This window comes from Manacus vitellinus, unplaced genomic scaffold (genome assembly GCF_001715985.3).
Source record: "Manacus vitellinus isolate BGI_N305 unplaced genomic scaffold, ASM171598v3 scaffold_11_pilon, whole genome shotgun sequence".
Taxonomy (NCBI): domain Eukaryota; kingdom Metazoa; phylum Chordata; class Aves; order Passeriformes; family Pipridae; genus Manacus; species Manacus vitellinus.
Window position 1 is genome coordinate 18,666,100 of NW_021938895.1, and position 18,380 is coordinate 18,684,479.

Sequence of the window (18,380 nt, forward strand, 5' to 3'; positions counted from 1 at the left end):
ATCATACATCTTGAATAGTTTAAATGCCACCATATTACGTGGTAAACACAGTTAAAAATGCTCCTTCAAATATAAGATCATCACAGTGTACAAGTGCTATGAATTTACATACTTTTCTGTGACTCAGCTCTATTAATAGGTGTGCTTATTATGGTTTCATTTTAGTGTGAAAAGATGCACAGTTATGGTAAATACAGGATGTTGAAAAAATATGTTCTGGCACTAGACTGCTATCTTCACTGCAATAAAACCATAAAAGCACGAAAAATTATTTTTGGGGCTAATTATATAATAGAACAACATATATGCAAGAGAAAAAAAATATACATCAATCCAATCTCTAAACAAAAGCTTTCTAAAACATGAAATGGCATCTTTTTCCTCCATATGAATGTTGTGTTTTCTCCAGCTGAACCGTTCCCCTTCATATGCACACTATGCTTTTGCTCCATGTTTTTTCAAGTCTATGAGCCATGTTCAACCAACATTATCTTGGTCACAGTTGCTATTACAAATAAAGAGCTGCTTCATTCACTTTTTTTTGCTGAGTTTGAACAGCTGCAGCCTAATCAGTTCTTATGTTACATGAAAATACAAAAATAAAACTGAATCAAATGACACCTAAAAATTGAATGCAATTGTTGTCAGCCTCCTCCTCCTCCAGTCCAATAAAAAAAACCAAATGTGTATTTTCTCACTGTGACATTTCAGGTACAAAATGGAGGCTATAAAAGCCACAACAAAACATAAATATTAAGACCACCTCCCAGTTCTTAGGAATTGCAGTTCATAATGACAATATTACAACTAAATAACTATTATTAAATATCTTCTAAATAATAAATGCATATACAAAATAAGAACAAATAAGCATAGCTTTAGGCACAGGTTGCCCAGCATGCACTCATCAAAATATTTGGTGACTTGTTTGTTTATCATATTAGGGAGTTAGTGTAGGGAGTTAGTGTTTAACAATTACAGTGTAGGATAAACAATAAAGAATGCTAAAGTCAATTCTTATTTTTACTTGAAAAAATGATTCAGAATGTGACATTTCACTCACTTACTCTGTGCTTCACTCTGGGTTTTTCTAAAATTGGTTTAATACACGTGTTACAGTTGGGAATGTATATGTTCTTTCTAAATTCTCAAATAAAGGGACTAAAAGAGTACAGTTACTAATAAAGACCCACTACATACAACAAGGTGAGAATCCTTATTAGTGACCATGAAATTAGTTTAGAGCATCATATGCCACACCACATTTTTTAGTCATTGGGAGATCAGAGGATTGATTCAATGTATTTTAGTTTGCTTTGTTTTTCTTGGAGTTGAGTTTCAGTTTCTTTACCTTACCTAGCAGGCAGCTGTTCAGATGGTCTTCAGGAAGGTCAGCAACATGACTTAGGTGTTCTTGAGTATGATATTTTTTTAATTATTGTTTCAGAATTTGTCTATATAAGGAAATAAAAACTCAACTTCTGCTGCAGTGATGTGTCATATGATGCTTTTCTGAATATTAGGTAAAAGTTGACATTTCCTTCTATTTTCAACGACAGAATTTTTGTGATTTAGTTCAGGGAGAAAAAAAGAACTTTTCTGTATTAAATGAATGCTATTCCATGTGAATAGACTGAATGTAGTGTTTTCAAGTTCAAAATACTTTAATAACTCTGTTCATAGTACATTTATGGCTTCTCTGGTTTAGAATTCAGATGGATTTCTTAAAGGTATGACTTATAAGCGGGAATGTCTAACAGGCTTATTGGTCCCAGTTGACCAGGGTGACCTCCGTGACTGGATGCCTATCCTGATCATTGTCCAGCTGCTGAAGCATCATAATTTACAGTGAAGTCAGGTAGGTCCAGTCACTGTTGTGGTTTGCATTCCAAAGCTGCCTTATAAAGTAATCAGAGACATGTGCCTTAGCAAACATTATTTCTGTAAAATTTGTCTTTCCAATCTTTATACAGTTTCTGCATCAAGTTTGATGATGTATCTTAAGCTGGTTTAGATAGATCAGTGCAGTTCTAGTAACCTAGATAAACTATACACTGTTTTGGACCACACAAGATCTCACAATATGACATATATTTGTTGCAAAATGCAGCAATACAGGGAAACGCCTAAGCTAGCTCTGAACGAGCTAGTCTGAGTTATAGCCATCAATGGAAGCAATATAGCCATATCAGCATTGCCTTCTGCCCCAACAAAGTCATCATGCTGAGGTGTAGAACTAATTAGTCCAGTAAAGCACATTGCTAATGTGGCCACAGGGACACAAGCATCTCTGCAAGGTACTGCAATGTGCCATATTTGAATATCAACTTGTTGAGAGCTAGATCAGGAATCTCTACATGGCACTGTAATTGAGAGGTTTCAAATATGCCATTATCTTCCTCACTTAAGGTTGCTGGTAGGTGGTAGAAAAAATTACTTCTGTAAAGCTGCAGTAGAGATGAATTTGTAAGAATATAATTTCATGTCACAAAATGAAAAGGCTTAAAAACATAGGAACTATGTTAATTCTCCTCTCAGATCTATTATTGATAACGTGGTTTCATTACATTTAAATTCATAAGAAAGAAAACAAAAAATACATCAGGCAAATTAATCAGTTTCAACAGTATTTTTCGAATGAAAACAAGTGATCAGACCACTAAAAAAATTCCAGGTATGCTATACAGTTTCTTGAGGTTAAATACAAAATAGAGTGGAGGAAAAGCCAGTCGTAATAGATTTCTTGCAGACTTTTTTCTACAGTAACATGGCATGGACCAACATACATGTTATGAAGAAAAAAATACACTAATGAAGTGGCATTTTTAAAAGAACTAAAAATATTGTGGGTTTTTCCAGAATTTTGTTACCAAAAAGTGAAAACAAACTGATAATTTTAGACATTAAAAACTTATTATTTAAGAGAAATACTTGGAGCAAGATACTGAAAAAGATATGTCCTTTTCATATTTTTCATGCTATGAAACTCCCATAGTGAATATTAATTGTTTCTATCATAATTATCATATATTCTTGGTTAATGAGCAATGATATGATAATGGTTTCCAAATGAATAAACATATATTTAAGAACAATCAGAAACTAGTTATCCTAATCAATCAGTGATAACAGAACAAGTGACAATAAATTCAGAATTCAGCAGAAAATAAGAATTAAGTAGGGCCCTTTGAGAGGCGATACTGTGAGTAGCACTAGAAACTGGATTTTTGTCATTTCTCTACTCTTTGTCTGAAAACAGATGGTCAAAAAATCTAACAGTGGTATATTCAAACAGTGAATTGCACTGGTCTGCTATGCTATGGTGAAAGTAGACAGAATTTGAACTCAATATTGAGTATTTAGACTCAATTAATTTTATTAATTTGTACAAATGGAATTATAAGCCCAAAATATTTCCTTACCAGAAATGAACCCTTACAGACCAGCATGTTAATTTCTCCTTTTAGAAGAGAAATTATATATATTTCCCAGGAAACAGGAAATTGTGTGACTTTCATAGGGATGCTGCAGCTCTACTGCTCCTCCTCTGACAATACCTAAGAACATTTAAAAGCTTCTTTGTCTTGAATACATCTATAAAAAATTTAACTGGCTAACAGATTTAGATTTAAGGTAAAATTAATAGAAATCCTGAACTGCTGTTTAAGTTTCAGATTTGTCACTGCATTATGAAACCAACAACTGGAAATCAAGGCCCAGTCGACACAATATTTGGTCTTTTGTGATTAGATAGAATTTAAATCTCTCTTACCATCAAATACCTCCAGCTCATCAAATTGCTTTTCACTTTGAAACATTTCTACAAAAATGGAGATGTTATATCCTGGCTCAACCTTTATAGTCCAAGAACATGTCTGAGAGTTGGGATAGGTGCCTGGATAACCTGGACTGAGGATCACTCCTGATGATTCTGTACGGATTTCATTCGCTGGACATTGTGCTAAAAAGGACACAAAAGGAAGAACAAGAACAGCAATGAAATAAAGTGCTTCCTTTCTATGAAATGCATGCTTCAGGTTCAGTTTCCAAATGAAAACATGTTAAAACTATATTCTAGATGGAAGAAACAATAAAGTTCCCTATAGTACACACAGAAACAGGACCGCTTTTGTAAACCTTGCATTAGGAAATAAGATACTAATTATAGTAAAACATTAACCCAGAAATACGTTAGAACCCAAATGGTTTTCAGTCAAGGGATTCACATATGCTGGCACGATCAAAACAGGTGAGGTAAAAGTCCTGGTAAAACTTTTTATTTGGAAACTGTATTCTATTTGCAGTCTTAAAAACATGACCCAGCTTCAAGAATTAAAACTGTTACATGAACATGACAATATACTGGAACATTCAATATATTGGAATATATTGGAATACCAATATATTGGAACACCAGATCATTTGAAAGATATGTGTTTTTAGCTAAGTGTTCATTTTGGACACAGAATGCTCCAAGTCATTCAAGACAGACCTTCTCAGAAACCACTTCTCCTGTGGAACTCAAAATAAACTCAGAACTCACAATAAACTGTAGTTTCACCTAGTATTCACAGGCATTTATGATCTCTGTATATTGCAACGACTATACGATATTAAAATATTGTAAATTTTACATCCCAAATACCGATTTTGATTAAGAAGTTCTTTTTTTGGTCACTGTTTTTCTTTAACATTTTGCCTGTCCTGCAGGACTGATTTTTTCATGCCTCTTTCGTGTTGAAGTCTGATACATTTTGTCCACAGTTTCATAAAAGATGTGCATTTTAACAAATTTTTTTTGTAAGATTCACAAATATATCTTGACAGAGATGCATTCCTGGAAACTGTCTGGCACAGTACCCAGGTACTTACATAAACATAACAGAGGAAAACATGATCGGAGAAAAATATATTACAGGGGAAAACCCACACGTAAATATGAGAAACGAACATTAAAAACTGGACCATTTCCCTTAGAGGGCCTTTTGCAAAATTGGAGGTGAAATTTAGGTTTAGTAATAGATAAAAAATTTGTTCAGTCAGAGAGAAAAATGTCAACTTGTGCAAAGTAGGAATGTAATATTCAAGTGAGAAGAGGCAACCAAGAAGGAGGAACAAGATATGGGCTGGGAAAAAAATGGCAAGCAAATAATTTTTCCGTGGCATGTATCCCTTTCTGATATCATTTGACAGCACTACCTGTAGCATACAATATCTCTAAGAGGTAAAGCCATTTTTCATAGAAGATCCTGAGAGGGGGAAGGCCTATGGGACAATGGTATATAAAGTCATAGGAATTCTTTTCAGTATTTTAATCCATAGATTGTCTCTTAATGTAGGAATACCTGTCACAGCCAGTACGGCTTCGTGAGAGGAAAGTCCTGCTTATCAAACCTGATTTCCTTCTATGACAAGGTAACCCACCTATTTGATCAGGAGAAACCTGTTGATGTTCTCTTTTTGGATTTCAGCAAAGTTTTCAGTACTGTCTCTCACAGTATCCTTCTGCACAAAATGTCCAGCACACAGTTGGATAAACACATTATGTGGTGGGTGAGGAATTGGCTCATGGGTCAAGCACAGAGGGTAACAGCGAATGGGCAAACATCAGACTTGTCAACAGTGGGGTTTCACAGGGCTCCATCTTGGGCCCTGTGCTCTTCAACATCTTCATAAATGACTTGGATGCAGGACTGGAAGGGATACTAAGCAAGTTTGCAGATGAAAAAGCTGGGAGGAGCTGTTGACTCCCTCAAGGGCAGGAAGACCCTGCAGAGACCTCGAAAATTAAAGGGCAATCACCAATCATATGAAGTTAAACAAGGGAAAATGCCAGATTCCTCACCTGGGATGGGGCAAACCTGGATGTACATACAGACTGGGGAATGACATGCTGGAAAGCAGTGCTGCAGAAAAGGATCTAGAGGTGCTAGTCACTGGCAGTTAAATATGTGTCAGCAGTGCCCTGGCAGCCAGGAGGGCCAACTTTGTCCTACATCAAGCAAAGCACCTCCAGCCGGTTGAGGGAGGGGATTGTTCCACTCGACTCTGCACTGCTGTAGCCTCACCTTGAATATTGTGTGCAGTTCAGGCACTGCAATATAAAAAGGTATTCAGCTATTAGAGAGTGTCCAAAGGAGGGCAACAAAGATGGTGAAGGGCTTTGAGGGGAAGCCATATGAGGAGCAGCTAAGGTCACTTGGTGTGTTCAGCCTGGAGAAAGGGAGACTGAGGGGAGACCTCATTGCAGTTACAACTTCCTTGTGAGGGGAAGAGGAGGGGCAGGCACTGATCTCTTCTCTGTGGTGACCAGTGACAGGACCTGAGAGATTGGCCTGAAGTTGTGTCAGTGGAGGTTTAGGCTGGATATTAGAAAAAGGTTCTTCACCTAAAGGGTGATTGGGTGCTGGAATAGGCTCCACAGGGAAGTGATCACAGCATCAAGCCTGACAGAGTTCAAGAAGTGTTTGGACCAATATTCTCAGGCATGGTGTGACTCTTGGGAATGGTCCTTTGCAGGGCTAGGAGTTGGACTCGGTGATCCTTGTGGGTCCCTTCAAATTTGGCATATTCTGTGATTCTGTGATTATTTTTCATTATCTTAAAATGAAACGCACTGTTATTCTGACTTCCTATATTGTTCAAAGAAGACAAGAATAAAGTGCTCTCACTCAAGAATATGCAGAAAGTACGAGTAAACCAGGAAATTATCATAGAAAAACATTGAGCAGAAACATACTGTCAGATAAATAATAACTATTTTCCCTCAGTTAAGTAGATTAGACTTATTTCTGAGCAGAAGTCTGATTAGCAACATGAGATTTCCTGTCAGACATTGCAGTAAAAGTGCTCATCAGTGATGAAGAGTAGCTGACATGACATAGTTCCACAATCTGCTTTAACCCATAGTATCATTCTTTATGCTACAGGACTATTTTAAGAAAGAAAAAGGTGGCTTTTACGATCCAGTATTGGCTTCACTGGAACATTTGTTAAAATGGTGAAGTCTGCTGGAGCACCTTGAGGATTAAGAGCTGATCTTCAAAGTCATAAATTAGTAGTATCCTGGAGAAATCAGTAATGCTGTCAGATTTTTCACAGCAAGACACAATGATTCTTTTCAACACTGGTAAACTATTGCCTCTCTGGATAAACTATGCTTTAAGAAACAGCTACCATCAATTAAACATGACAAAAATGTAGGTGCAAAGTGTCATTTGGAATGGGAAATGGGACTGTAGTAAATACCTCCAGAATGTTTTTTGTAAATGTGCCATAGCTAAAAACTACCATCAGAGAAAGTAAGGATATAAATATCTTTTTTTGCCTGCTTTTCCTCAGCTTGTTAGGAAGTTAGGGAAACAACTATTGATCAAATTACTCATGAAACCAATTATTTATTTGTCATTCAGATTTGAGGTCTGCAAACAAAATCTGCGTGTTACACACATACAGTCAAGACAAGACTAAAGCCTGGTGACCTCATTAAATGGAAAGCCTGATGGTACATATTATTCCAGAAAAGTTAACAGTTGGGTTAATTGAAAGGCTATTATTGCAGACTTTACACGGGTGGTCTTTCAGCTAAATTTCCACAGGTATCGTTTCCAAAGAGATGCACTGTAAGTGTCTTCTTAAGAACAGGCTGCATGAACTTCTGTTTACTTACTCCATTAGCTGAAGTTTTCAGAATCTTGGGTGTAGGATTGTCCACTAAGAATAAGATTCAAAATTACATTTTGAAAAGTCCGAGATTAGCTTACAGTGATCCCCAGAACATTGTCACAAAGTGTTGCATTAACTCAAGAAATTCACTGCCAGCGTCTTAAAGAAATGGAGTCAGGGAAAGAAATGCAATGAAACCATAGAGGAAAGTCACCAATTCAGAGAAGTGAAAAATGTTAGTTTCCTTTGGGAAAAAAGAAATGTTATAGAACAGGAAGAAAGACAATCACACTCTGATAGCACAGACACATTGACTGTGACCATCTCAGAAACCTGTGGCAATGCTACAGATGTGAACTGGTGAGAATCGTCTGCAAAAAGAAAAAGAGACAGGAATAGGAAACTGGGAGGAGTAAGGGGGAAGGATAAAAAAAACAAAGAAATTACTTTTCCTGCCTTTTTAGTTCACCTACTTTGCTCTTAGGTCACTTATTTTTTCTCGTAAAGGACACCAGAGACAAAAAGTGAGGGAAAGCGACAAGAAAATAGTGTATTTGCTAGGTTTGAAAAAATAACAATAAAAAAATATATGTTTTTCAAAAGCAGGTAAAAGTTTTCAATAACAGAGAAAAACTGTTCCCAGCTTTCTCATTCCTCACAGCCGACTCTTAAGAAGGAATCTGAAACTAATTTATTCATCACAGGGGGAAATGTACCTTTTGCAGATATTTCCTCATGCCCTTCTCTCATTACTGAGCAAAAGTATGAAGCTGCTTTGTAATTAAGAACATTTCTTTGGTGGATTAATATTAAAAATCAACAGCTCACAGGTCAGAGAATTTCCTTGAACAAATAACCACATGAACACAACATAAGAAACAGATCAATGCAGGATTGCTGTAGGAATTCTTTCCTCCATATATTCTATTGTATTCACTTACTGGACTTCAGAACCTTACTAGCAAAACAATTCCCCAAAGGAAGAAGTACTGCTCAGGTTAAACAAAAATGCACCTTTCTAATACAAATCAGTGCAAATAGTGATGCAAAGGATGAAAGGGGATATGGAATATTCCCCTGCAGTACTGATACAAACCCAGCATATTCCTAGAGCAGAACATTCAGTAAAATTGAAACTCTTATGTCCTTCTAACCTGGAAATAGCTCAGTATCTCTCTTGTGCTAGAGCAGAAATGACCAAATCTCCTTACAGAATGAGCTATAGCTTTAAGTCTTCCTATGGCCAAGATTCACTTCCTACGGCTAAGATTGGACAAGAGGTCCCTTCCAATCTCAGACATTCATAGGAGACAGACCACAGGGACTTATGAGTGCAGCAGTTCTGGAGTAGTTCAAGGACAGGGGAAGGCAGACAGTGTATTGCTCCTCTGCAGTCTGGGAAGCTGGCTGTATCAGAGGGTTATGTGGCAAATTGATAGTGTTCATCTTGGCAGCCTTTGCTGGCTTTTTCTGCACAATGGGGAATTACTCACCAACTCCACCCCAGTATAGCTTAGCTGCTGATTACATAACAATCTCTAGGTGGAAGCTACACTTGAATATTTTATAAGACTTACATGGCTAAAGACATAAAATTGAGATACTGAGACAGTGAGACTGCTTCACCTTGCTTTGTAAAACAAAACATCCATTTTTAATAACATGAATAACTAATATCTATAATTTGAATAAAAATAAACTCCACAGTGTTATTTTCTTGGTATCATACACACAACAGGTAAAAACAAAACCCGGCAATTTTGACTTTTTTGTTCTATAATATTAGCTCTTGCCTTTAGCATCGTTAGCCTTTTGCAACTGGACATGTCTATCTCGTATTGACCTTTTTAGCCACCAGCGCGCTTGCAACAAACGTGGGTGGAGCCCTTCCCAAATCTTTGTTCGCAAAGCCTAGCCATGATGATGATGATAAAAATAGAGTATGCTAAATACAAGGTGCTTCGGATGAGGCAAACATATTTGTGTTGGTTTAGCTGAGACGGAGTTAGTTTTCCCGACAGCAGCCCTCACAGTGCTGTGCTTGGTAGTTAGAAAGGCTTTGTTAACACATCAGAGTTGTGACTGATGATGCTGAGCAGGGCTGGCACAGCATCATCCCTGTCTCTCCAACATAGCGACTCACATCCCCCCAGTAGTCTGGGGCTGAGCAAGATCTTGGAAGAAGGCATAGCCAGGACAGCTGAACCAAACTAACCAAAGGGATATTCTGTATGATATGACATCTGCTCAGCAATAAAAGCTAAAAGGAAAGAGGAGGAAGGGGGGACATTCATTATTTACAACAGCTACACATGTTGAAGCCCTGCTTCCTGAGAAGTGTCTGGACATCATTTGCTGATGGGAAGTAGAGAATAAAATATTTAAGTTTTTTCCTTTGCTTGTGCATGAGAACTTTCATTTTTGCTTTAGTAAACTGCCTTATCTTGACCTACGAGTTTTTATCCCTTGTATTTTCTTCCCCCTTCTTGCTGAGGAGGGAAGTGATAGAGTGGCTTGGTGAGCACCTGCCATCCAGCCAAGATCAACCCACCACAATATTCCCCTGTTGATACTGTTTCTTCTATTTGTCAATCAATTAACATGTTAACATTATACTCTTCAGTATTGTATTAGATACTTTCTGGACTCTTCCGTCAGTTAAATTACAGGATGACTCAACTCCCTACACTTCTAGAATTTTAGGAACTGATGTGAAGTTTACCAATAAAGAAAACCTGAGCTGCAAAACAGAACTAGACAGTTGAGCGCTGCAATATATTTAATTATCATTTATTTATAAGTATATCCTATGAATTTTAAAAATGGCTATTATAAAATAGTTTGGAATGATAACAGGAATAATTACTTTAACCCCCCCCCCCCAAAATACTTCTCTGCATATCGTAGGACATAAGTAATCTATTTTGCATTCATTTTTAATAATATTCTTGCATATGTAAATTTCAAGTACTGAAATTTGTTAATTTGCATAGATTCATATGTGAGAATGCTTACAGAACAACAGGAAATACTAACTATCTTATGCTGTACAGTCACATGTAACTATGGGCAGGGGGGTGGTGTCACGAGAAGAGTAATTCTGCAGCATATCTCACATCATATCCTAGTTTTGAGACACAGATTACTTTAACTGGATTTTGGAGGAATCTGTTTCAGGTTTTTTGGGGAAGGTCTGACCACCATAGTACTTCTGTTGTCTTCATCTTTGATTTTACTTTTCATTCATAAATATTATCACCACAGTAGGACAATATTATAACACCACCTTTCAGACTTAAGTGTTTGAGCAGCTTAAAGATTATATTAGAGACTTTTACCTTATACTAAATGTCCATTATCTGTTTTACTAATATGTCAATTTTTGTGACCAATATGGGAATACTTCTTGCTGTCACAATGTTCATCATGCTTTAATTTACATCTCTACGTTTCCCCAACAGCAATTACAAAATGAAAGGAATTTGTCCCAAGAGGATATAAGGGTAGGATGAGAACAGGGGCTTCGAGCGTACAAACAGAAATCACAAATGTTCAACTACTGGCAAACATAAACTCATGCACATTGACAGCGTGTTCTGTAGGGTGCCTGGGGCTCTGCACATTAGAAAACACCTGGCAAGTTGTCACAGCACCAAGCATTTTGAGGAAGACCCTCCTTGGATAGACCAGATAGGAAGGGAAAGGGAGCTGTAAGAAAGCTGCAGTGTGGTGTGATTACAGTTGCTCTGGTGGTCTTTCATTCAGAATGATGTAGAAGTGGTCACAGAGACTCATTTTTCTTGTCTGTCAGATATGTCGTCAGACTTGCATATAGTATCCTAGAACCTGGCCTTCTATCATATAAATATATTTATTGCCTACTAAAATATAGTGGCACAACTCAGGAAAATGGAAAGTTTTCTGGTATCTTTAAAGAATGTGAAGCTGATTTAAACAAGGACTATTTAAAAAATTGTAAGTAATGGGTAAAGTGCAGAAATACAAGAAGACAGTCCAAAAATTAGCCTGAAATACAAGATGCAAATTCCATAGCAAGTAACAATTTTTTTCAGGTCTATCAGGATCAAATAGTGTTGTACAAGTACAGTTCCATACTGCATCATCTGAAAAGAAATAGAATTGGAAAGTGTATTGAGAAGGATGGCAAGAAAAATTAAAGGTATGACATATCCTCTGGTCTATAGAATCTTGTCATAAATATGGTGAATAGAGAACAACTTATTACAGTTTGTTTTCTCCATAAGAACTGGAGGACTTGAAGTGAAAACAGTAGGTGTTAAGTTCAAAGCAGACAGAGAAATGACTTCACATATTACATAAATAAATTGTGCAACTGCTTGCACAAAACTTTGTGGATTTAATTCATTTATATGGGTTCAAAATAGGACTGAATAATTCCACTGAAGAAACAGTTTTATGGGATTTAAAATATAAAGAACATTACTAGCCTAAGAGTGGCTTAGCTACAGTTGGATTGAGCCCTTAATTAACTGCATGCTTGCAATGATCTTCTGTCCTTCACTAGAAAATCATTACTGGCCATTGCTAGAGACAGAACACTGGGTATTTTGTGTGGTATATGGAATTTTTGATCTGATTCAGAAATATATATTTCCCCCCTTCAGATACTTATGCTTTCAGAATGCAACATGAGTACTTTCAAGTATTTATCTATAAGTAAACACTATAAAGATGGTCATTAAAAACACAACTTTTAGATTATCTACCAATATTTCATATGATCCAGAAGAAATCTTCATAAGTATAAGCCAGGGTTTCATGATTAAATAGGAATTAAATTCAACTCTTATCTCCATAATAATGCTGGAGAGGCTGGGATAGAAATAAACCCAAGTAATTCTATTTTCCAGAAAGGAAACTTGCATTTATTTAAAGATACAACTTGTCTGAAGAAAGGAAATCAGTTGCATTACAATTTATCTAAAGAAATTCCTCTCTTATGTCTGTCCAAAATAACTGTGCCAGAATCTTTACTCTAATGCCTACAATTGTATTGTCTTCTGTCTCTGAATCACTCAGATGACACTTTTTTTTTTGTTATCAGATTAGTTCTTTTGGTGTCCTTCTTCCAACAAAGCTTTGGTATATTCACATTAAAAGAATACATGACCAAAAAACATTAACAGGTGGTATTCTCCTCAGACAGAACTGTGTTATTTAATCTTTTTAATGAAAAAAAGAAAAAAACCAAACCCCAACATATGTACTAAAGATGTTCCTAAAAATCAATTAGAAACAACTTATAGAATAACAAAATTCTAGTAACTTTAATTCATAGAGTAATTTTGAATAACAATAAATAACAAATACAAGAAAGGGAAGAAATTCACAAAATCCACAAAATCTGTGAGGGAAATACAGACCTGCTAGTATTCATCTATGTATTGGGTTTACATGGAAAGGTTTTGGTAGTGAGAGGGGTGCAGGGGTGGCTTCTGGGAGAGGCTGTCAGGAGCTTCCTGTGTTTGACAGACATAGGGATCAGCCAGTTCCCAAGATGGACTAGCCACTGGCCAAGGCCAAGTCTATCAGCTACAGTGGCAGTATCTGTGTGATCCCACACTTAAGAAGGAAAAAAAAAGTCCCACACAGCAGCAGGCACAAGAGAGGAGTAAGAATATGTGAGAGAAACAGATCTGCAGATACCAAGGAGAGGGAGGTGCTGGAGCAGAGATTCCTCTGCAGCTTGTGATGAAGACCACAGTGAGGCAGGCTGTGTCCCTGCAGCCCATGAAGGTCCATGGTGGAGCTCACAGATTCATAGGATTGTTTTGGTTAGAAAAGACCTCTAGAATCATTGAGACCACTATTAGCCTAACACTGTCAAGTCCACCACAAAAACCATATCCTTAAGTGCCACATCTACACATCTTTTAAATATCTCCAAAGATGATGATTCAGTCACTTCTCCAAGCAACTCATTCCAATCCTTTGCAAGCCTTTTGGTGAAGAAATTTTTCCCGATATCTGATTGAAACCTCCCATGGTGCAATTTCAGGCATTTTCTCTTGTCCTATTATTTGTTACCTGGGAAAAGAGGCCAACTCCCACTTCACTGCTCCTTTTAGGTGGAAAGCAATAAGGCGTCCCTTCATTCTCCTTTTTTTCAGGCTAAGCACCAGTTCCCTCAGCTATTCCTCATAAGGCTTGTTCTCTAGACCCTTCATAAGCTTCATTCCTCTTCTTTGGAAATGCTGCAGATACCATCTGCAGCCTGTGTAGGACTCCAGGCTGGAGCAAGTGGATGCTCAAAGGAGGCTGAGACCCCATGGGGAGCTGCCCTGGAGCAAACTCCTGGCAAGACGTGCCCCATAGAGAGAAGAGCTCATGCTGGAGCAGGTTTTCTAGTATGACTTGTGATCCCTCAGGGGACCCACACTGGAGCAGTCTGTTCCTGAAGGACTGCACCCCATAGAAGGCACCCACACTGGAGCAGTCCATGGAGAATGGCAGCCTATGGGAAGGACTCACACTGGAGAAGTTTATGGAGGGCTTTCTGCTATGAAAGGGACTCCCATGTTAGAGCAGAGGAAGAGTTTGAGCAGTACCCCTAAGGAGGAAAGATCAGCAGATACTATGTGTGATGAATTGACCACAATCTCTATTCCCTGCTCCATCATGCTGCTGCCATGGAGGAGGTACTGAAAATCAGGTGTGAAGCTGAGCCTAGGAAGAGGGGAGAAGTAGGGGGAAGGTGTTTTTAAGATTTGATTTTATTTTCTAGTTACCCTACTCTGATTTGATTGGTAATAAACTTGATTAATTTTCCCCAAGTTGAGTCTGTTTTACCCTTGGCAATAATTGCTGACTGATCTCTCTTTTTATCTTGACCCACGAGCTTGTTGTTGTATTTTGTCTCCTTGTCCAGCTGAGGAGGGGAGTGACAGTGTGGCTTTAGTGGTCACCTGACATCCAGCCAGGGTCAACCCACCACAGTCAACAATGTTTCAAATAGTTGCAAAGAAACAAGTATCAATATGGTCAGAGAAAGCCACGAGTTTGCACAGCATCTGCAAGAACTGTTGGAAATAACTGTGTTTTATAGATGGCTAATCATTTTCAGAAGTTCCTAATATCTCTGTAGATTTTACAATAATTGTTCAGTTTACTTTAGGCTTTCATTTTTCATTGACACTCTAATTGACACAGTCAAGAGTTAACTTACTACTGTTACTGTCAACTAAAAATTGAAGTCTGGATTTGCAGTACAATCATCTTATTAAAATATAATTGGATCAGAGAAATACATCGATTGAAGAAAAGGAAAAAAAAATTAATAAGTATTGAGTTATCTGATCAGAAAGATACAGAAATACACAATTTTCTCATTACTTTATTTTATGGTGAGGGTCTTGAAGTGAATAATGACTCTTTTTCCATCCAAAACAAAGACATGGAGTCCCTGTCTCTGAATCCATTACAGATCCCAGCTAATTGTATGCACAGGTTAAGAAAGGGGAGGTAAAAACCCCCACTTTACTCGAGTATGGGTGGTCATGTGGAAAAAATTCTTATAGGTGCATAAAATATGGCAATAATAAACTAATATAGCTTGTACTATTGAATCCTTCATTAATTTTTAAATCATAGAAATAGAGAATAAGGGTAACAGGAAGGAAGATAACCAGCTCTTAATAAAGCATCACAATGATTACTGTGTTTCCAGCATTACCTCTTGAGCATATGGATGTTTTTATGCTATAGAAGGTGCTCCATCCATAATTATGTACAATAGATCAAAACTAAGCCTGGATAATATGATATGAGTATTAGAACCTCTGTTCACTTTTTGAATTCCTTAAAATTTTAATGATGGCATCTCATCAGTAACTTTTATTTTCCAAAAAAAATTTTGAGTTACTTTAGGACAAAATTCTACAAATGCTTTCTTGATCACTTTTTCATCATTTCAAAACCTTTTTTTATCCGCTATTTAAAAACCAAGCAAAATAAAAACAAACAAAAAAAAAAACCAAACAAAGAACATCTGTTGAAAAACAAATTTTGGATGACATAGTACAAATTTCCAAGATAAACTTTTCCATGAAGATGAAAAAATTCTGTATGAATACATATCTAAACATCATTCATGGTTTTTTAAGTCCTTGTTTGAAATACTATGTCACCAGAATACATATCTAAACATCATTCATGGTTTTTTAAGTCCTTGTTTGAAATACTATGTCACCATATTTTTGAAAGCACAGAGAAAAGATTCTCATTTCATTTTGAAAGCTTAATTTAATTTATTTTTTTTTTAAATTCTTCAAGAGTTTAAAGAAATCTTTGGTTTGATAAGAAGTGATATAAAATATGTTAAATGATTTTTAGAAATCAATGTTTCATTAATGGTGGAGTTAAATAGTTAAAACACTTTTCTTTTGATTCTAAAGCAGGTATGTGCCTGTGCAATATTCTTAACGACCAATATATTACAATGTGTGCACTGCTTAGATATTAAAGAAATAAATGGAAAATTTTCTTTTAAACATTAATGAAAAGGCCATGCCTAAAAATCTTTCTGTAGGATGCATACTAATGATATATAGACCATGCAAGCATATATCTACCTTCACAAGATGGAGAGGATCCTTCAAACTGCAACTGTGAATTCAGTTTGCAGGTTAATACATCTTGTCCAACAAGGGTGAAACCAGGATGGCACCTGTACTTCACAAAATCTCCTGGAAAAATTATTGACGAAAAGAAGTTAAACCTCAAAAATCCTTCAAACAGAAGTATATCAAAATCTCAGGTGGAAGATGAAATATATTAATAGCTTAGTTTATTTAGAATTCAAATAGAAACAGAAGAAAGAAAAAGGAATACCGTTTTTTTACCTATTTCAAAATCATCATCTTCTGTAAACAAATCTGCATGTGGAACTGTGGGTGGAGGCTGGCACTTCCTCAGCTGATAAGCTGCAAATTTAAGTAAAAAAACCAAACTGATGTAAGGACTATTTTACAGAAAATTCATTTCATAGTCATACTTCCCAAATTCACAGAGCTCCACTAAACCTCACAGTCTCTCAGTTACAACATTTTCCAAGTTAAATGTCATGACATCGCATGAGGGTGGAACAGGTTGCCCAGAGAAATTGTGGATCCCTGGAAGTGTACAAGTCCAGGCTGGATAAGGTTTTGAGAAACCTGGTTTAGTAGAAAGTGTTCCTACCCATGGAAGGGGGGTTGGAACTAGATGATCATTAAGGTCCCTTCAAATTTAAACTATTCTATGATTATATGATTCTTTAAAGCAAAATTTCTACTCTTCAAATTTGTTTCAATACCTTGTGAGCAATCTCATAAGGAAAGTGACCACTAGCTGAAAAAGACATTTCTGGATTAAAAAATCCATATGAAGTAGAATGCCTACAAAATTTAAGTTTGTGACCAGAGTGTACATACTAAAGAAAAACTCTCCTCTCCATGGAAATAATTTCCTGGACAACTTGATAGTCCTATCCACTTTAGTTTTTGCTTCTCAGGTAAGTGCTTTAGGTGACCATGCATCATGACCTTCTTTTAGGAGAAGACCACAGACAAGAAAACCATTTGAGACTCTGAGTAACAATTCTGTAAGGATTTGCAAATTTGAACAAAGTATTTTGCTGGATATCAGTCTTAGAGCTGTTGTTCAGTCCTACCATAGTCCTACCAGAAATCTCTCTGACCATAAACCCTAGGCATGGTCAGCTGGAGAAGAATTTTGTTGGAGAATGTTAAATGCTAACTAATAAATAGGCCAAAGTAATTAAAAAGGTAAAAGCTTAATATTATATAGTGACAACATTAAATATAGAACACAGTTTATTCAAAGCCACAAATTAACATTCTTAAGATTATTTAATGTGTGGTTTTAAAAACTAGTTTTTACTGTTATTTAAAAAAAAATAGCAAATCCATGAATCCTGGTAAATCAGTAAACCACAAAGGTAAGAAATATTTTCAAAAATCACTAATTGACTGTGGTAAATAAATGTTAAGTCTATAAAGCAAACCAACCATGAAAATTGAGGACAAAGAATCCTCCTGTTGAAAAATCACTGTGAAATTTGAGGAGGACTTGATTGGTGGAACTATAAGCTGTTTCCAGAGCTGTGTTCCCACTGAAAACTCCTAGCTGAGGAGAATTATGGTCAGGACCATCCCTAGGAAGTGAAACATAAAAAAGTTAGCTGAAGAACCACTGTTCTTAGCATTTAAATTAACAGTCTCTTTTTTCTGGAGAGCAGGTTAAATTTTTGTTACAAAATTTTTTTTAATGATTTAAAATCAGTTTGTTTTCTTTTTATTTCTAGTAACACAGAATACTCTTTCCATCTTAAAAGGATTATATTTTTTGAGAGACTGGCAGCTTTGCAATAGTTTTTGTATTTACACGGGGAAGAAATTTAGTGGTTGACTGAAATTTCAATGTGTGTTCTCATCAAAAATTCTCATGTACACATCAGCCAAAGCCCCCTCCCACAAAAAAATCTAGAAAACTCTTGTAATGTTGTCATATTTCTAACATTTTTGACCCAAATCCTACAAGTCTTCAACTCATGACTGATACATACAGAGTTGTGGAAATTTCAAGTTACTCTTGCCTTTTAAATTAATCCCAAAGATGCCAAAGAGGACAACCTATGATGCATTTTAGGCTTGAGTTTATAGGTGATGGAAATA

At 36.5% G+C, this 18,380-nt stretch overlaps 1 protein-coding gene across 1 annotated transcript in view; it reads right to left on the reverse strand.

The window, feature by feature from the left end:
* CSMD1 (CUB and Sushi multiple domains 1) overlaps positions 1-18,380 on the reverse strand; it is a gene marked incomplete at its 5' end in the record, with an annotated part of 865,314 nt that overhangs the window by 97,478 nt on the left and 749,456 nt on the right. Inside the window, 4 exons of the mRNA XM_018088901.3 lie at positions 3,773-3,961; positions 16,278-16,391; positions 16,548-16,628; positions 17,715-17,860. Coding sequence (XP_017944390.2) covers positions 3,773-3,961; positions 16,278-16,391; positions 16,548-16,628; positions 17,715-17,860 — 530 coding nt within the window. The remainder of the gene's footprint in view (positions 1-3,772; positions 3,962-16,277; positions 16,392-16,547; positions 16,629-17,714; positions 17,861-18,380) is intronic.